The 20,846-nt window shown below is 38.7% G+C and overlaps 1 protein-coding gene across 2 annotated transcripts; it reads left to right on the top strand.

The window, feature by feature from the left end:
• The first annotated feature begins 787 nt into the window (after positions 1-787).
• On the top strand, positions 788-18,949 carry DNAL1 (dynein axonemal light chain 1). 2 transcript variants are annotated; one of them, XM_053384069.1, is made up of 9 exons: positions 788-958; positions 1,932-2,018; positions 3,634-3,672; positions 12,489-12,598; positions 13,771-13,826; positions 15,148-15,203; positions 15,901-16,027; positions 16,634-16,780; positions 18,784-18,949. In XM_053384069.1, exons 2-9 carry the CDS (start codon positions 2,016-2,018, stop codon positions 18,834-18,836), a joined length of 591 nt encoding a protein of 196 aa, XP_053240044.1. In that variant the 5' UTR covers positions 788-958; positions 1,932-2,015; the 3' UTR covers positions 18,837-18,949. The 2 variants fall into 2 exon arrangements, with proteins under 2 accessions (XP_053240044.1, XP_053240045.1); XM_053384070.1 differs by having other exon boundaries at positions 3,634-3,676; positions 12,493-12,598.
• Positions 18,950-20,846: the final 1,897 nt, after the last annotated feature.

Here is a 20,846-nt window from a genome sequence, read left to right as displayed (position 1 = left end):
AGCACTTTCCAAAATGTAGTAAACACTGGACAGTGTTTTTTAAAAATATATATATATATCTGGAGGATAATGACAACTTTAACCAGTGCTTTTCTTCTAGACAAAAGGGTGCCAGTACTGCGTACCCTTGAGTAACCCCCGAGAGAGAAAAAGCACTGGCTTTAATAGAATCCATTCTGAATACTGTAAAGACGTTTCCATTGCTGGCCTGTTAAGTTCATCTGAAGCGCAGCTCTATGTAAGCAGCTCTCTTGAGCATTAATCAGGGTTGACTGGTTATGTTAGCAATAACAGTTACTGTTATTGTAAAATGAACGGATGATGATGATGAGCTAGCCAATATTAAATAATGGAAGAGATGGGGTCATGACACAGAAGGTGACGACTATTCAAGACAACACTGAAGATTAGTTGGAAACATCAAATATATATATATTGCCACTCTTTTGTGCAAGCGACCCATGGCTGTTGAAGGGTACTTTTAAAAATGCTGCAACGGGAGCCCCCTTTGCCTGCCTGTGGTCACTTTCTGTTGCCGACTCTTTTGGCTGTCAGGGAAAGGAACACACCACTTGAGATACACCGTCGGTTTTCAGAAAAGTTGCATTACACTACTTCAAACCGACCCCTCCAAACGCAGCATCCAACCTCCCTTGTACAGACAGGCGTGGGCACACAGCAAACAACACCGGAAACCAGGGGGCGTCGGATCTGTCTCGCAGCGACCTTTCTACCTCCTCCCCGTTTCTATGGTCATGGTGAAGAGTTCCGGAATCGAAGCCGTTCTATTTTTTTTCAGGTGAGTCTCTATGATCCCAACTGTTGACTTCACCCTTCTTCCCAGAGGCGTCCGCCCCGGCCCTCTTCTCCCTCCCTCCCTGCAGGTGAGCATGCGCACGGGCTTGGCGTGCCATAGCAACCGGAGCGGCAGACGGTAGCAACCAGAATCATAATAATGGTAAGTCGGCTCGAGGGCTGCAACCGGAGTAGGAAAGGAGGCCGGCGGGGATTGGGGGGGGGGGAGGCGACTGGACGTGCTGTAGTTGGGCTGAGGCAAAGAAGGCGCCATGGTTTTGTGCAGGGAAGACCCCCGCGGGGGACGGGCTGGAGGACAACGGGAACAGGCTCTACACCCCCCCCCCCCGTCTCTGTTTGTGTATGGCGAGGAGAGAGCTGCTGGCCGCGGTTTTTGGGAGGAGGAGAAGGGACGGTGGCTGTCGAGGCAGGGGAGAGAGGGAGGAGGAACGTGCCCGGCCTGAGGGGAAAGAGTTCTTGGCTGGCTCGGGTGCTGGAGAGAGGAGCCTTTTGGGGATGCCCGAGGGACCTGCGCGTGGTGTGAGGCGGGTCTGTGGAACAGGGGATGCTCGAGGATGTACCTTGAAAAGTTCAGGGGAGGGAATGGTTCTTCCAGCCTTGGTGCAAATTGAAACAGGGAGGCCGGGGTGTGTGTGTCACGGAGAAATGGTTCTTTCCTTCAGTGTTTTCACCCCCCCCCCTAGAGCTTGCTCACATTGTATGTCAGGCAAACCAGTTCCAGCCCCTCATCTGCAGCGTGCAATAAGGTTTCATGAGCCAGCGCTCACTTGGTTCATCTGATGCATGAAGTGGTGGTCTCGACAGAAAAAATAGATAAAGTATATAGTGAGTATAGAAAGAAATACTGCAAGCGTCAAAAGTTTCTTTTTAGTGAGTGCAAGGGATAACTGTTGCGTCACACAGCACAGATTAAGGCGAGTTTTACTTAGGAGTAGATGAGAGACAATGTGTTTGAATCGCTGTAATCACTCTAAAAAAATCTATATAAATGGTAGCTATTGTTAATAAAAGAACCATAAGTCAACATAGAACCTTTTTCATTTGTCTTTCATTTGGAGATTATCCCTATGGTGATTGAAGCTCATCCTAACACTTTGGGGGGGTCTTTTTTATAGGAAGGCTGCTCATTTGAAGAGAGATCAACATAAATTGTTCTTCATCAAGGAGTTGTCTGAGTATCAGAAGTCGCCTTCAGTAGAATGGTAAATAAATACTTTTGAGATTGGCACAAATTGAATCTGCATTAATGAACTAAAAGTTGACATTCACGTGAATTTTTAAAAGAATTTTCAGTATGATAAATTCCATGTCATAATGCATTTATTGTTTATATTTAAATTTTCTGCTTTGGGCTGTGGAGTTTTTCATTTTACTGTAAAGTAGTTGTGGACAAAAGGTAGATCAGGATCTACTGGAGTATCTCTGAGTAATTTGCAGCTAGGGGCTTTTTTTGTTTCTAATTCCCAAGTATCACAACAATAGCAACAACCAAATGACTTACCCCATCTAAATGCTGAAATGAAGGAAAGTAACTAGGTGTGGAAAGACTGTGACCTCAGTTTAGTGTTGATACTGATAACAAATTCCCAGATTCAGAGGCACCTTGATTCCCACTGTGTGTCTTTTGCACCTGGATCTGGTTGGTAGATTTTAGGATATAAGAAAGAAACAAATTTGATCTGTTACTTCTGTGCTCTGCCTATCTCTGCAAAGCTGTAAAGTATCTCTTTTGGTTGGGTACTCTTTCAGGCAACTAAGAGCCTGAATCTATCTTGGGTTTAAAAATAAAAGCAAAATACCTAAAACTGCATCCAAAGCAAAGCAGAGCCTTTAAAAGCCCCATAAGCCCCTTTCATGCAGCACTGCCCTGCTTAAAGCTTCAATGTAAGAAAAACAATGCTCATGTTTTATAGAGAAGACGTGACACACATAGCTGTGCTGATCCTGTCAGTTGGTAGCATTTGAATTTGCTGACAACTGGGACAGAAGGTTTTTTAAAAAAATTACTGAACTAATATTTGGTGTTATGTTGCTAATGAAACTTTCCTTTGTTTGGTATAAAAATATCTAAGAATATATGTGACTGAAGATTATAACACAATCCAGATAGCTTTATGTTAATGCTGGTACAGAAATAATTGTACAGTACTTTTAAAGTCATTTTAAAACCAAAAAATTTTTTTATCTTCAAATGGGGGGATTAAATATTTTAGAATTCAATTTTCTACCCCACCCTTTTTATAATCTTAAGATTCAGCTAATGCTGAACAAAATTTGCAGACTTTATAGACTAGTGAAATGCATTAACTAATACTATAATACAGTACTGATGTGAAATGTGTTTAAATGGGAAATACCATTTCATTTGCTATGGTACACGCTGTACAGTTGTACTGATACTTTCCTTTGTGTACCAAAGTTGTTGACAAATTTAAAGTAGTACTTTCCTTCCAGTTTATATCTAAGTTACCAAAGTTTAACCTATTACTTCAAATCCAATAATAAGCAAATGGAATTGTCAGCTGCAATTACTGCTACTGTGTCCTTTAAACCTGGTTCTTCCTTTTTGCTTTGATATAATGAGGAATAGCCAATATTCCCAAATAAGATGAAAATTTGTGTTGTCTTAACACATTCACTTACTTTGATTACATATTAAATCATTCATTGAATTTCCCTCATGCCTTGACAAGGATGTCTTTATAATATAGTACAGTATGTCTATGTATTTAAATATAACTGATCAAAGCAAAACAAAATTAACTAGTTGACTTCCTAAATTAATTAAAATGTATTTCCATACCTTTTTTTTGTTAGGCAAAAGCAACAACTATTAAGGAAGCTCTAGCCAGATGGGTAAGTAGATTTGTTGTGCTTATGTAGTTGTGTGGATTTCCTTTGTTAAGAATAAGTTTTTGTCGGGACTTCCGGAGGCGGCGCAAAACCGTGATGGCGGACCTCTTCGAGCTCTGAAGAGGGGCACCGCAGAAAAGGGTTGCTCGCGACGGCGCAGCGGCAACCCATCAAGATAAACCACGGGCAGAGTGAGTCCGTGGCCATGGGACCCGGCGGGCACCTGGAGCGACCCCGAAATCACAAAAGGAACCCCGTAAGGGGCTCCGGAGTGAAGGAGGGGGAGCGGTGCTGTGGGTTCATCGCTCTTTCTGCGGAGGCGAAGCCGCGCGGCTGTCACGGATGAGCGCTGACCTTTCTTCCAAGAAACATCGGGCTGAAACATCAAACCCGTGAGTAAGGACCTAAGATTCTACAAATCAAATCGGAAAATTTGGCTAAAAACGGGAGACGAGAAAGAGGAAGTCCGTCTTCCGACACTGCTTTCAAGATCAAAGCAGACGGTCTAAAGAGCGGAAAGCGCTGTGAACAGGGAAGCTTTGAAGCTTTAAATCGGGACTTTCGTGCACATTTGAATTTTACTTTTAAAGAATAAATACAGCATAAAATTGACCTGGAGCGGACACCCCAAGGGCAAGGGAAGACTCTAACCCCAAATTCCCGGGTGGCCGGGTAAAGTTGTTTAAACTGCGGAACTGTTGCAAGCTTCCAGATACTTTTGTAACTGGATAGTGTAATTTTGAGCTCACCTAGCTGAAGTGGATACAATTGCAGGCACCTTGCTGGAACTTTGTTATATGTTTAAAAGGGCTCTGCAGGACCTTTCTTTTAGCGTGCTGGAACTAATTTGCTTTTAAAATTGTTTTTAAAGTTGGAACAAAGAGACTTTAATTGCGGAAAGTTACCTTCTTCTTACTAAAACTTTGGTGGCACTCCCCCTAGAGGACATTGGGAATATAGAGGCCTGGGAAAGTTTCTCTGTTTACCTTCTCTCAATAGACTGTTTTTAATTCTGGACTTGCCTTTCCCATGGGATTACAACACTTGACCTTGAACGTTGACTGATGAGTGGCACAGGAAAGACAAGAGCAGCCAAAGCTAAGGAAGCTAAGGAGAAAGAGAAAGCAAAAAAGCAAGCACAGCTTTTGCAAACAACTTTAACTCAGGGACGTAGATTATCAGTTCCAGCTGTGCTTGCGACACAAAAAGTAGAAACCGAAAAGCCTGAAAAATCTGAAGAGGAAGATATGGCAGCAGGAGGAGCTGAGGCAGTACTGAAACAAGTTTTGGAACAATTGTCAGCAATAAATCAAAAAATTGATAACCAATCAACAAAAATTGACCAAGCAACATCCTCGATCCAGAAATTGACAGATCAGGTTTCCCAACATACCCAAGCAATTGAAAAATTGCAAGGAGCAACAGAAGAGAATCGTAAACTGGCAGGGGAAGCCGTTCAAATTGCAACATCAGCTAAAAAAGAAGTCGAGGAAGTTAAAGCGGAAGTCAAGCCTCTTCATAAACAGATAGGGGACCAACAAACCTATCTCTCGTTGGTGGAATTGAAAAATCGCGAGACCAACCTCAGACTAAGGGCAGTCCCAGAAATTGAACAAGAAGATTTGAAAGGACTTTTGACAACAGAGTTTACAAAGTTCTGGGACTTAAAAGAAGAAATTGATTTCAAAATTGTATCGGCTTTTCGGTTGGGAAGATTAGTAAGAAAAGATAGATCCAGAGACTGCTTAATAGCTTTGAGATCAAGGGAGGAGAGAGACAAAATACTAGGCCTACACTTCAAAAACTCAATTGTGATACAAGAGAAAAGGGTGGAAATTTACCGAGATATTCCTAAACAGTTATTGGACTTGAGAGCCACCTACTCAGATTTGGCTAAGTTGCTGAGACTCAACACAATTCCTTACAGGTGGGAGTTCCCACAAGGGCTATCATTCACTTACAAACAGAAGAAGGTTAAAATAAGATCACCAGAGGACTTACAAAAGTTCCAGCACGATCACGGAGAAGACCTCCAAAAAGAAGCAGCAGCTAATTGGCCTATACCCAACCCAGGTGGAGCAATACCTGCACCTTCGGAACCAGAGGAGAAAGAAGATACACCGCTCTAGGTGTAGCAGAATAGTTCAGGATGTCTCTGCGGCTACTCAGTTGGAATATAAATGGCGGAAATTCCCCGGAGAAAAGAAGGAGGTTATTTCACATATTGAAGAAAGAACAATTGGACATTATTTGCCTACAAGAAACCCATGTGACCAGGCTCCACAGGAAGGTTTTGGTAAATAAAAGATTAGGCCAAGAATTTATTTCGTCTGACAAAGTAAAGAAAAGAGGAGTGGTGATCTACGCTAAGGAGAGCCTGATACCCAAATTTCTATTTAAGGATGAACAAGGAAGAATTTTGGCAATTGAAATTCAAACCCAAGGAGAAAAAATATTGATATTAGGAATTTATGCCCCAAATGACGGGAAATCAGAATTTTTCAAGAAGCTGCATGAGACGTTGCTGGACTATCTGGATTATGCTAACATCATAATGATGGGAGATATGAATGGAGTGGTGTCTACACATATGGATAAGTCTTACAACCAAAACTTAACATCAGACGGCAGACTGCCCAAAACTTTTTTCGAACTGACTGACAATCTGGATTTGATCGACATATGGAGGACAAAGAACCCCCTAGGTAAAGAAGGAACTTTTTTCTCTGAGGCCCACCTGTCTTGGTCAAGGATCGACCAAATCTGGACCTCCAGGGGGCTGGCACCCAAGACTAAAAAGGTGGAAATCAGCCCAAAAACATGCTCCGACCACAACGCCTTGAAAATAGAACTTAGATTAACTCAACCCGGTTCCTTCAGATGGAGAATGAATGACACACTACTAAGAGATCAAGAGATTGTGAAAAAGGCCCAAAAAACATTAAAGGACTATTTTGAGATAAATCTGAATACTACAGTTGAAAAAAGAACGATCTGGGACGCAAGCAAAGCTCTTATGAGAGGGTTTCTGATACAACAGAATTCAATCAAGAAAAAACTCTGGAACGGAAAGAAGGACGATAACAAATCTAGAGATTGATGGAAGGATCGTACAGAAACCAGAAGAAATTAGGAGGTGCTTCCACAGATACTTCAAAGAACTGTATGCACAGGGGCCCCAGAAAGAATCAGAGATAGATCAATTTTTAAAGATAAATGGACTATCAAAAATAACTCAAGATAAAAGATCAATCTTGAACTCTACAATAACCTCACAGGAAATTGAAGGTGCCATTCAGAATATGCAACTAGGCAAATCTCCAGGCCCGGATGGACTTACCTCCAAATATTACAAGGTTCTGAAGGACTATTTGATACAACCTTTGTTGGAGGTATGTAACCAGATTATGGATGGGAAGAGGGCACCAGAAACGTGGAAAGAAACCTTCATCACATTGATACCTAAGTCAGAATCTGAAAAGACTCAGCTTAAAAACTACCGTCCCATCTCACTCCTAAATGTGGATTACAAAATATTTGCAGACATTTTGGCAAATAGACTTAAAAAAGTCTTAAATGAAGTAATTCATAAAGACCAAGCTGGCTTTCTCCCTGGTAGACATTTATATGAGAACACTAGAAACATCATTGACATTTTAGAACTTTTGCAGACTAACAGGAACACAAGGGCGGTGTTAATCTTTATAGATGCGGAGAAAGCATTTGACAACATATCTTGGATGTTTATGAAGAAGAACTTGGAAGGGATGGGAGTGGGACGGGGGTTTGAGAATGGATTACATGCAATCTATTCAGAACAAAAAGCTAAATTAATAGTGAACAATGTGGTGACGGAGGAATTTAAAATTGAAAAAGGGACACGACAAGGGTGCCCTCTATCCCCTCTGTTATTTATTTCAGTCCTGGAGGTGCTATTGAATATGATCAGAGAGGACCGGTTGGTACAAGGGATAGAGGTCGGAGTGAAACAATATAAACTGAAAGCTTTTGCAGATGACCTAGTTTTGACACTGCAGGAGCCAGAATCCAGTACAAAAAGAGTTCTCGAACTTATATCTGAATTTGGTCGGGTGGCGGGATTTAGGTTGAATAAACAAAAAACTAAGGTTCTGACCAAAAATTTAACAATTACAGAAACAGAGGGGTTTCAGAGAGAAACAGAACTGAATGTGGTTAAAAAAGTGAAATACCTTGGGATCTATTTGTCCTCCAAGAATTTGAATTTATTTAAGGATAATTATGAGAAATGTTGGTTGGAAGTTAAAAAGGATTTAGAAATTTGGTCAAGATTGAAACTTTCCTTGTTGGGAAGAATTGCAGCTATAAAAATGAATGTGTTGCCGAAAATGTTATTTTTGTTTCAAACCTTACAGATCGTGGACAGAGTGGATTGCTTTGGAAAATGGCAGAAGGATATATCTAGATTTATCTGGCAGGGCAAAAAGCCCCGAATAAAGTTTAAAATATTAACAGATTCGAAAGAAAGAGGGGGGTTTGCCCTGCCGGACTTGAGGTTGTATTATGAAGCTGCAGCCTTCTGCTGGCTGAAAGATTGGTTTTTGTTGGAAAACACCGATGTCCTAGATCTGGAAGGTTTTAATAATGCTTTTGGATGGCACGCATACCTATGGTACGACAAGGTTAAAGCACATAAATTGTTTAAAAGCCACATTGTCAGAAAAGCAATTTTTGCAGTCTGGATGAAATATAAAGACTTACTAGAGAGTAAAACTCCGAGGTGGCTATCACCAGTGGAGGCCAAGGCCCGAAAAAGACCCAATATGGAGGCCTATTGGCCGAAATATTGGGAATTGACTGAAAAAATTGGAGACAATTGGAAGTTGCAGAGCCAGGACAAACTAAAAAATAAGGTGCGAGATTGGCTACATTATGCTCAAATTCAAGAGGTTTTCAAAATGGACAAAAAAGTTGGTTTCCAGGTGGAAAAGTCGAAACTAGAGACAGAACTGTTAGAACCAAAGACAAAGCTGTTATCTAGAATGTATAACTTGCTGCTTATGTGGAATTTACAGGATGAGACAGTTAAATCTGCTATGATTAAATGGGCACAGGATGTTGGACACAACATTATGTTTGAAGACTGGGAAAGGTTATGGAACACCGGAATGAAATTCACGGCCAGTACGGCCTTGAAGGAAAACATTATGAAAATGATATACCGGTGGTACATGACCCCAGTCAAGTTAGCTAAGATACATCACCTGTCTGACAATAAATGTTGGAAGTGTAAGGAAGCAGAGGGGACTTTCTTTCACCTCTGGTGGACATGCCCAAAGGTTAAGGCTTTCTGGGAAATGATTTACAATGAGTTGAAAAAGGTATTTAGGTATACCTTTCCCAAGAAACCAGAGGCCTTCCTGTTGGGCATGGTAGACCAGAAAGTGTTAAAGAAGGACAGAACTTTGTTTATGTATGCTAGTACAGCAGCAAGAATACTCATCGCAAAGAACTGGAAGACACAAGATTTACCCACGCTGGAGGAATGGCAGATGCAGTTGATGGACTACATGGAGATAGCTGAACTGACCGGCAGAATCCGAGATTTGGATGTAGAAACAATTGAGGTGGACTGGAAAAAGTTTAAAGACTACTTGCAAAAGTATTACAAACTGTATGAATCTTAAGACGGTGCATGATTTGGAAATGATACGCTTTAGCAATTATGATTAAGTAAATAGTAAACTAAGTGATAAAAGAGAAAAGGAGATAATATGAAATTGAACATGTTACGTTTATTTTAAAGGTATAAAAATTGTGACATAATACATTGAATATAGATACATAACATGTAAAAGTTACAATAAGGTATGACATAAGGTAACAAATTGCTGACATTGTTAATATAAAGAACGCAGAATCGGAAGGGGTGGGGAAGTCCAAGTTGGGATTTTTGTTAAAAAAAAAAAAAATGGTTTCTTGTAAACTCCTTATTTGTTTGTAATGTATAAAATTTGGAAAGAAACGTAATAAAAAATATTATAAAAAAAAAAAAAAGAATAAGTTTTTGTCATTTCTCTTGCAATGATGTAGAAATAGCATTTTGCAAGGAATGCATGATTAGAATACCTCTGTACAAAAAGTTGTATATTTTTAGCTCACTGAGGTTCTTTTTTTTAAATTTGAGCTGCTATATATACTGCTACTACTAACTCTAGTTAATATTTATATAACTTCAGCAATGTGCAGACACTGATGTGTGCACAAACTTTACATAGTCAGTGTTTGAGAGTTTAGTATCTACATTAGATGGACAAGATGCAGAAGCAGGATAGAAATGAAGATTTCATAGAATTGTAGGGTTGGAAGCGACCCCAAGGGTCATCTAGTCCAACCTTCTGCAGTGCAGGAATCTCAACTAATGTGTTCATGATAGATATCCAACCTCTGCTTCAGATACCTTTTAATTGAATAACTTTTAAAAGAAATGCCCGAAGTAACTGATATTATGGTTTGAAGTCTTGTTTATTCTGTTACATTTTACTCCAAGAAGACCCATTTATCCTAAATAGAACCCAGTAACCCATGTATGTACAAAATATGTTTTTTAAATGTAATCACGTTGAGATCCCAAGATAAAATTTTGCAGGAAGTTCTTAGAAATATGAAATCATAAATACAACTTATGGGGAATTTATATCATTGATTTTTTAAAATCACGTTTAAAATTTTTAAACTTTGTAGCTTAACTTTAATTTTTAAAGTAAGTTCATAATGTGCCATGTCATATTAAAACCCATGAAGTTCTGAAGAGATTTGTATTTTCAGTTTTGAAATACTGTATCTTAATTCTGGGCTGAACTTTTAAGGTTTCATGTAGCCAAAATTGTCTATTTTTTGAAATTTCAAGCCCTCAAACAGAAAAACAGGATGAGATAAAATAAAATCTGAGATCAGGGATCTTCTTTAATACTATTTTTAGGAAACTGAAAGCAATATAAAATGGTACGGTAAAAGTCATTGGATCACATGACATGGAATGACCCAACAGAGGAAAAACTAAGAGTGATAGGTAGGTTTGGGAAAGGTTTTGCTGAAGGAGGAGAAAATGAAAGCTGTTTGATTAATAGGGGCATGTATATCCAAGGATAAGACACAACATGATAAAAAGCACTGAAGAAGGTCAAAGGCAGGATAGAATGAAAGTGCTTGATAGGCCTTGCCAGCTTTATTTTTAAAGGATGGTCTCAGCCTACCTAGTTATTATTGGGATCTCAGTATTAAACTCTCCACTTTTGATAAGTTAGTAGAGCATAGTAGAAATGTTTATAAAATTAACCCTCAATTTATTTTTAAATATTATTTTAATCAAAAGGTTACATTATTACACAGCGTTACTACAGCATGCTCCAAAACACCTAAGGTTTATTGTCATTCTGTATAGTTGTTTGATTTGTCCCTTTGCTGAAAATGATAGTCTGCAAGGAGCTACATGAGCTGGTGAAGAATAGTGGGGGAGAAGAGAAGGGAGACAAAGGGATGAGATGAGACTTAGTCAAGGGCAGAGAGGTAGAAAGCTTTAAAAGCAGGGATTATAAGCTTGTGGTTGGTGCGGGGTCTAAAGGCTGATGTAATTAGGGAAGATATGTTTACTTCAGTCCCCTACTTAGGTATTTGATGGATCTTCTGCCAGCTGTCCTGCCTTTCTCATACAATTAGCCTTTCAGTCTAATTACCAGGAAGTCATTCCCTTTTTCAAGTAAACAAACAGGACATGTGCAACCACACTTCATAAAGAAAATGTTCTAAATTTGTAATTTAAATTAATTTTATCAATTATTTCTCTTACTTATTTTCCCTTTTAAATGAACTACTACAAGTTTTTTCGCATTTTGAAAGTATTTGCTTATCAGTACAATTTAGCATTTATTCAGTACAGACAGAATAGTAACAATCAGTATTACAACTAGATTTGGAAGATGCTTGATATACACTCATTCACCATTATGCAGGATGCCAGTTAACAATGTAAAGATCTAGTTTTTCCTGATATTAAATGGCTGGTGAGTAGAAAGGGCTGTCAGGAAATGGAGTAGTTTGTTTGTTGTCTTCAAATTACTGTTGTAACGGAACATGACACAAATCAGACATGGGGCACTGGGTTGTATGTACCACTTGCCTGAACTACCATGGGTATGATCATGTTCTTACATTCAGTGAAGTGCATATTTAAATGTTTGAGTCAAAGACAAAATGATTAGAATAATGTCTTCTCTGAATGGATAGGCAAAAAAGTAGACTAGGTGGAATAAAGGAGCTCCGGTATCATTTTGAGAAGAAATGATTACAGTTTTATATTAAGAAAATGTTGCCCCTTCTGTTAAAACTTTTTGTGATACTCCTTTGTAAATTCACAATTTAGTCAGAAGTGTTCAGAACTGAATACAAGGCCAGGAAGCTTTTCATTCCTATCCGAGTGTAATTTGCTCATGACAATCTGGTTCTGTTGGAGTTCAACCAAGGCCCTGATTACTCTTGAGTGCAGTACCTTAAACAGTAATGAATTAGTAGTGACAATACACAGCCATATTTTGGACCAGTGATGTCCTCAACTCAGTGCAATCAATTTGTCATAGACTGTATAAAGAAACAGCATTCCAGATCGAGAAAAAAGCATTTTACCACATATTCAAGGTTGCATGAACAATTCTCAGTCAACATTAACTATAACTTTAGTGCAAGTTATTATGCAGCTGAATAGCCACAATAGACTAAATTGAACATTCATAATTATATACTGAATAGGATGTCTTCCTCTATCTGTTTCTCTTTTTAATTAGGAAGAAAAAAATGGTCAGAAGCCATCGGAGGCCAAAGAAGTGAAACTTTATGCCCAGATTCCCCCTATAGAGAAAATGGATGCATCTCTTTCCACTCTAGTGAGCTGCGAGTACGTTCTGTATATTGGTGGGAGCCACTTTAAGTTATTTCGGCCTTCTTTGCTTCTGCTTTTTTGTTTTAATTTAGTGTTCATTTTTTTAAAGCAATTTTCAGATTTCTTTACTTGTTAATTGTTATGTTTGGATGTCACACAAAATTATTATCCCCTCTCTTCTCAGGTGCCTCCTATGTGCCTGGGAAGAGGAGTTTGGAAATGTCACTTTTGCTTTTGGTTAACCACAGCTTGTGTCATTCTAACTACTGTGTTTGCCTAAACATTGTGGCATCTAAACTATGATTAACATTAACAATTGTTAGTTTTTAAATAACTCAGCTTCAGAAATAAGGATTTGATGTTGGCTTGTTTTAAATTAACCATAATTCTTTTTTTAACCCATATTATTTTAACAAATAGTAACAAAAATAAATATTATGGTGCAGCACAAAATATTATGCAGCATTTAACATCTGTAGCAACTCTCCCACATTCTTCTCTAACAAGATACAATACTGACAATATTTGATGGTCACTTTAGTTGCATGACACTAGAAACTGTGGTTAACTCAGAAGGGTGGTGGGAATGGGTGATTGGCAGATAGCTGTGATGAGCAATAGGTAAGACCTATTGCAGTCGTTAAGAGTCGTCAACAGGCTCATCACAGCTATCTGCCAATCACCCATTCCCACCACCCTTCTGAGTAATACCCCTCCCCACCTTCTCACTATATAGAGGGATCTGGCAACTTCTGTTTCAGTGTATCTGAAGAAGTGTGCATGCACACGAAAGCTCATACCAAGAACTAACTTAGTTGGTCTTTAAGGTGCTACTGGAAGGAAAAAAATTTTTTGTTTGGAGGACCATGAGTTCTCCATCTGTAACATAGACAGTAAAAAAGCACATATAAAAACATAGGCCAAGATTCCACATCAGCAGAAGCTCTAATTGAGGACTTCTGCTTGCACAATGGTCAATGTTCCCCTTCTCTTCCCCCAGTGCCCCCAGAAATAGGCTTTGTGAGATTCAGGAGAACCCCTTGAACAAAGAATGAAGGTGGGGGGTGTTCTTCCTTCTGGGAAGCCAAAATGTAGTATTCTGAGCAATTGTTATTTGTAAAAAAACCACTACTTTGGTAATTTTAGTGTTCTTCATGTAAAATTTCTGGATTTGTCCCCCATTTTAGAAAGCTGTCCTTATCTACAAACTGCATTGAAAAAATTGCCAACTTGAATGGGTTAAGTAAGTAATACGTATTTTTTGAAGCTGCTTCGTTATATGTACCTTCACTTATTTCATACTTTGAGTCTGTTCAGATCCTCCTCCTGCTGCAAATTTTTATGAGCACTGGAATTGGGAGCAGGACTCAGCTTTGAGTTCACCACCCACCTTCCTAGAAGGTTACATCTGTATCAGGATATCCTCTGTATAGTATATATTGTAGGATCAGGGAGCATTTGAGCAGACACTAAGTTTACATTTACTGACTGGTTTTAAACAATTGAACAATCTTTTAAAAAGAGGCATTTGGCATTATTTTTCTCATTGACTACAGCAGAAAACAGATAATTTGAAAATCAAGATTTCACTTGAAAATTGATATAAGCAGTAGAGTGTTAGGAAGCATTGAATAATTATGTTTGACTGCTGATTTGACTGATGATGAAATTTGGGTTGTGAGTGACTTCTAACCCCCCTTAACATGCATGCATGTGTATGCATATACACACCAGAGAAGGGAACCACTTCCTTGGTATAGGTCCCACTGAGGAATGTGTGTGGATATCTCAAACACATGGACAGGTATATTCTAGGTTCATGTTGTACTTGTAAGCTGCTGCTTTTTTAGTTCTATGAGCAAAATTCATCAACTCTGTTGCATCCATTTGTATCTGATCACCAAGCGCAGATTAAGACAGTAATATTGCCAGGAGCATTGAGGAAGGGAGACACTATTAAACAGTTGTTTCCATATTCAGACACCTCATTCATTATGCTTTTTGCTGGGAAAGATGTCCGGCTACTATGCTACTTTGGAAAACATCTCACATAGTGATTCTAAACACATGGGTGAGATGCTGGATGTCTATAAGCTCCATCCATATGAATAACTGATTATTGTTTTCTTATGTTACTGTGCAGAAGTAGGGGAAGGGTGCGGTGAAACTCAGCTCCCTGAATGACCAGACTTTATAGATGACTGACTCTCCATATGGTTAGAGCAGGATTAAGGAACTTGTGTCACTCCAAATTCTGTTCCAATCCAGTAGCCATTAGCCCCATCTATCATGGGCAGTGGTTAGGGATGATGAGAATTATAATCCAACATACCTTTGGATGGCCACAGATTCCTCAGTCCTGGGTTAGAGCAACCATGCAGGATTGTTTCAAACTGTGTCCATTCAGTGAGTGGCTATCTGTTTCCATTCTTTGACTACACACTTTTCCCTTTGACACAGCTGGATCAATAAAAGATAGCTCCTTGATATTGGCTTGTATGAAGTTTCCACATTACTTAAATAACTAGCACTGTAGAAAAATACCTGCTTTGTTTCCATTGCAGAAAACTTACGGATATTGTCACTGGGAAGAAACAACGTAAAGAATCTGAATGGACTGGTAAGTAACCCGCTTAAGACGACTGCTGCTTATACTACTGCAGAGTAGTTCACCTTATGTTACTGTGCAAGGATATGATGCTAACACTGTTCAAAAATATAGTAGATGCAGGAATATCATCAATACTTGTAGCAACTGTTCAAATTCCCCACCAATAATGAAAACTCCCCTAGTAACTGTGTAGATAAAGCACCTTTGGCACAGCCTTCTGCCAACACTCCACCCATTCCATTTCCCAGATCATGACCAGTTTTCATTGATGAGGAACAACAACAGTTGAATGATCTAGCCCAGTGGTTACATATCGCAGTAGGAATCTGGAGATGTAAATTCAATTTATCCTCTTGTTGGATGTTGCCCGTTCTCTGCAAGACTTACTTTTATACTTAATGAGCTGGCTAAGAAACTAGTCATCTAATGTGCAGGTATCTCCAAACAGTTCTGTGTCTTCTTTCATGTCCAGATGTTTGGAATACAATTCTCCTCTGTCTTGATGCCAAGGCTGAAGGTCTTGGTTTCTCTCTGAATTATGATGTTGTCCTCTCGTTGGCGTGTCTCAACTTGCAGCCTGCTAGTGGGGAAGTAGGGACTCCAGAGGAAAACTTTTATTTCTTTGATGTGCTCATACATACATACATACATACATGATAATAGGAAAATGCAGAGCATTCTTTTCTGAAGCAATATCATCTTTCAGGAGGCAGTTGGGGATACTTTAGAGGAGCTGTGGATCTCATACAACCTGATTGAGAAATTGAAAGGGCTCCATGTGATGAAGAAGCTGAAGATTCTCTACATGTCAAATAATCTGGTAAAAGACTGGGGTAAGCCAGAGTTGTTTCTCAATAAATATATTGGTAATTTATAATGAGTTCATAGCAGGTAACTTAGGTTGGTAAATGAGTTGATTCCTAAAGCTGTAAGTATGTGTGTCTATGTGTAGTTATTTTCGACAGTGTATATAGCCTGCCCTTCAGCAATTCTATTCCCAAGTTAGTTAACAAATCATATTAAATTATATTAGGGGGTGGGGAATGAAATCATGCATTGATGAAAACAGCAGAACAGTAAAGGCATAAAATCACAATAAAATAAGTTCAAATTCAGCTAAGATTTTAAAAGACGTGTTGGGGAACAAACTTTGCCTGGTGCTGAAAAGACATACAACTGGGTGGCAGGTGAATTTCCACCAAGGCAGGTAATCACAATGGGAAAGGCCCTTTCTCTGGTAGCCACCCATCTGACCTGTGAAGGACTGGGCACCTGAAGAAGAGCCTTCAAGGATGGCCTTAGCATGCAGGCAGGTTTATGTGGGACCTGGCAGTCTGGGTCTCACATCTGCAGTCTTCTGGTCTCGAGAGGAGTCTTCATACAACTCTGAGGTTTCTGTGTTCTTCATAACACAACTTTGTTTCCTTCTGTCGTTGCAGCAGAGTTTCAGAGGCTGGCAGAGTTGCCATTACTGGAGGATCTGGTGTTTGTAGGTAATCCACTAGAAGAGAAATATTCCGCTGATTCGCAGAGTGCCTGGGTTGAGGAAGCAACGAAACGAGTGCCCAAACTCAAGAAACTTGATGGTGAGAGCTGGGTAGGAGCAGGGTGGCATTTAGCAGATGAGAAAAGCAAAGTAGAAGAAGAATCTTTAGTTGCATCAGCCACTAACCATAGGAATAAAATAAAATAAAGTGAACTGAAGATAGGTTTGCAAATAGGGTGCCATTGTGTCAAAATGACTAGGTGGAAAATAATCATACCATGGACAAAATTTCCTTATCGGGGCCAAATTATTCTGTCACTCAATATCATTATTATTTGCTTTACTGAAGCTCAGTGTTAAAAACATGACAATCTTGCGATACTAAGGGTAGTAGACCGGTGGGGTTTAAATTTAGCCAAAGCCAATAATTAAATGTCCTACACCAAGTCTGTAATTCAACAGAGGGGAGATTAGCATCCAAGTGCAGTGAAGCATTTGGAACACAGAATGGAACAGAAAATGAATTGCCTTAGGAGCTTAGATTGAACAGCTTCTGTAGATCCAAGGTGTTCACCTGTCCAAATCTGAGCCCCATATAATAACTGTGCTAAGGGTTTAGCTGTAAATACTTCAAGTGCTGATGGTATGTGATTGCCACCTTTTGTATGGAAAAAGCGTGTCAGAATTTTGGCACTTTGAGAAGCTTTTTCCTTTGTATATTTCTAATGTGCTCCCCATGACTCTGTTGACTGAAAAATAAGGCCAAGGTATTTAAAGACTTTTAACTTGTTCAATCAACTGATTATCCATACACCATCTACGGGCCTATAGTTTCTTGAAAACACCATGACTTTAGTTTTCTTGTAATTCACAGCCAGATGTTCTCTTTTGGCAGTATCCTGAGAATGCTCTCATTCTCAATCTTTTTAGGTCCACTTTTATTTGAGATAGAAGTATCGCATCATCTGCGTATAATAATATAGAGATGGCTTTTGTGGCCAGTTTAGGGGCATGCTACTCTGGGGATGTTAACCTCTGGACAATATCATTTATATAGAAATTAAACAGTGTGGGAGCTAGGATACAACCCTGCTTAACTCCCTTTGTGGCTGGTATGCATCCTGTGAGCTACCCATTTGTAGGGCAACACAATTTCAGCACAGTGTTTTTATATAGACATTTAATCAAGAACAATAATCTTTTATCTATACTTGAAGAGTTCAACTTATCTTACTCGAGAGATTGAATCAAATGCAGCTTTTGAATCAATGAAAGCTGCATATAGCACACGACTTGGTTTCTTAACATACTTATCTATAAAATGGGCTAGTACAAAGCAATGGTCTGCCTTGTCTAAATCCTGCTTGCTCTTCAGCAAGAATAGCTTCATCAGTTAAACAAGCAAAGTATTAACTCATCATTTCCCCATTAAAGATATTTTGGTAAAGATTTGAATTCTTTTCTGTCCAGAATTTCTGTATCTTGGGTGGTTAATGTAATGGTATCTTAATTTTTTAAGAAAACAGATCCATATATATTTTTTCTGTCAGTTAGTGCTTTAAAATATCTATTCTGCTATGTAGCCCAAATTATCCAGTATTCCCTAGAGATTGGCAGTTAATACATCACCTTGAAAAATTATATTGTTCATATATTTCCATTTTCCAATCAGATACAAATATTGGGTTTAGACAACAAATTGTAGGTGGACTATGGTGTATTGCTCAGACAATAGAAAATCCCTTGGAAAAGGCTTTTCTGGGCTTCTGGAACAATTTGTTCCAGGGAAAGAAGGCAGTTATTAAGCATGCTAGAATCACTGTATTTTTCTTCCATTAGATGGTGATGGTGGAATTGAAGCTTTCTCATTGGAAACTGTTTCTTACTTGTATTCTTTCACTTCAGTCCTTTAATATCTGTGCTCCTAGAATACTATGATATTCCACAGGTGCATTGATCAGTCCATTTTCCTAAGTGCTTAATTGCTGGCATGTTATTAAGTCAGGCCTGGGCAGCAGTTTTAGTTAGTTTTCCTGTTTGTACTGTTTTTCTCTCAAGTTTTAGTTAAAAACACGTTTAACGGTTCTCCACTCTCATTTTTAGGTATTCCAGTTATTAAGCAAGAAGAAGGGGAAGAAGGGGAAAACCCAGCGTGACTTTTTTTCTTGTTCCCTATTAAATTATTGCTGTAGCTCCAGCTCTATAAAGTATGTGAAACTTTTGTATAAATATGTCTTTGAAGAAAATCTTGGGCAACATTTTAAATTGGCTTATCTCTGTGTTCTCCTTTCTCACCCAAAGACTTATTTACCAAAACTGGGGATGCCAATTATGTGAAGCATTTGTCTTTTTTCGATTTATTTTTACTATGAGCGTTTACTGTTTGTTTAATTTAAATGTAATTCTTGCAAGTACATTTTTTTTGGGGGGGGGGTGGACCGCAATTCAGTCTTCCTAGTAATGGGCACATTTGTTTAATGTGTTTGTTCAGCAGAGTTTTTAATCATTTTAAAACTGGGGGTGGGGGGAGAAGCGGCATTTTTTATTAGACTATTTTATACCATCTGCTTTTTTAAAAAGCAAGCACCTGAAACTTGGTATGCTCTACATGTTTGTCACAGTGTCTCATCTTTTTCTTCCTATTTGCTATGCTAATTATAGTCATATGGACACTGGTGACAATGTTGGTTTTGCCTCTTACAAAATGAAACTCATGGTGTAGATAAAAAAACAAAATTTGTTGCTGCTAGGAACCCAGTACTTAACATATTGAGCTGTGTTGGTACCTTAATTGTCAATGTTTCTGGAAGCCACTTACTGTTTTTATGTACCGTATTAGTTGGAAGAGTGAAGGCAATATATGTGGTTGTAGATGAACCACTAATTTCCTGACCATCAGTTTGATTTGATTCATGGGTTGAATTTTGCATCCTTTGTTTAAAGACTTGGGCTGCTGGTGTGTTACTGAATGGCAGAATCATTCATCAGTCTGGAATTTTAGTAATGTAAGGAGGGGCAGCAGCTGTTTAAAGAGGCCCAAATCTTGCAGCTTATTTGAAAATAAGCTTCAGTTTCAGGGTTCAATCAGTGGTGAATGACAGCTGAAGAAATTGTAGGAAGGAAAGAAGGGAAAGGAAATGAGGCTGTATGTAGTCTGTGTGCTCAAATGCGCTCTATTTTTACATGAAACAAGAAAGCCCTAAACTCCTTTCTTCGCTCACCAATAGATATTTTGTTTATACCATTGGACTTCTAAAGTCAGTCCTAAAAGATTTAAAGGAGAGCAACTGGGTATTGAAGTTTGTTGTAGGCAGTACAGTAGTTAACCTGAATGCAGAGATTAACCTGTAATGGCATGATGCAGCCAATTCTTCCCTTGCTCCAGTTCTTCTTACTAAATGATTTTGACTCTGACAATCAATTTCATTGTTAACATGTGATATAGGAGCATAAAATGTGTTCCATATTACATCATCATTTTCCACATACTCTAATCCCCAGCCCAATAATATCTATAATTTAGCCTTTGGATATGCAAAATAAAAAATAATCTAGTCTAGTCATAACTATTAACCAATCTAATCTAGTCTTAACCATTAACCAAACTAGATGAACAAAGAAGTTAAGAGAGAAAGGATTTAAAAAATAATTTAATAAACTAAATATATATGCTAAGCTGTCATATCAGTATACAATAAATAACACTGATGAAACTGATAAGATGTATGATGCATGTATATAAGAAAATATATCAAATGCCCAAATGTGGTTCAACCTCAAAGGGTGTTCTTTGAAATTAACCAATAATTTCAAGCAAAGCCGTACATGCAGGTTATTCTAAAAAGACGTAAACAAGTAAAAGGTCTGGTAATATTTGTAGTCTATAAATCACCAGCTGATGTTAAGGAGAAGCCACATTTATACATTCATAAGTGCAGGTCTGTGTATAGAAAAAGTCTGTGTATAGAAAAGAGATACGGCCCCATGTTAGATTTGTATGAATGGTAAATTCCATACATTACTATCGGCTGCAAATTTGCCCCAGAACTAACTTGTTTGTTGGATTAGCTAGAACAGTTATATATTTTAACAGCCACTTTAGCCTTTGGATCATAACAAACTGTAGAACCTGGCAGTTGTATAGCACCTGGTTAATCATATGGTAC

The sequence above is a fragment of the Podarcis raffonei genome, chromosome 1, assembly GCF_027172205.1.
Source record: "Podarcis raffonei isolate rPodRaf1 chromosome 1, rPodRaf1.pri, whole genome shotgun sequence".
Taxonomy (NCBI): Eukaryota; Metazoa; Chordata; class Lepidosauria; order Squamata; family Lacertidae; genus Podarcis; species Podarcis raffonei.
This window is presented reverse-complemented; position numbering and strand designations above follow the sequence as displayed.

What these genes read in the sequence shown, in the direction of transcription:
- DNAL1 (XM_053384069.1), top strand. An exon ending in TAATCTGGTAAAAGACTGGG is followed by an intron (nt 16,028 to 16,633) that starts GTAAGCCAGAGT and finishes CTGTCGTTGCAG; the next exon opens with CAGAGTTTCAGAGGCTGGCA. An exon ending in CAAACTCAAGAAACTTGATG is followed by an intron (nt 16,781 to 18,783) that starts GTGAGAGCTGGG and finishes TCTCATTTTTAG; the next exon opens with GTATTCCAGTTATTAAGCAA.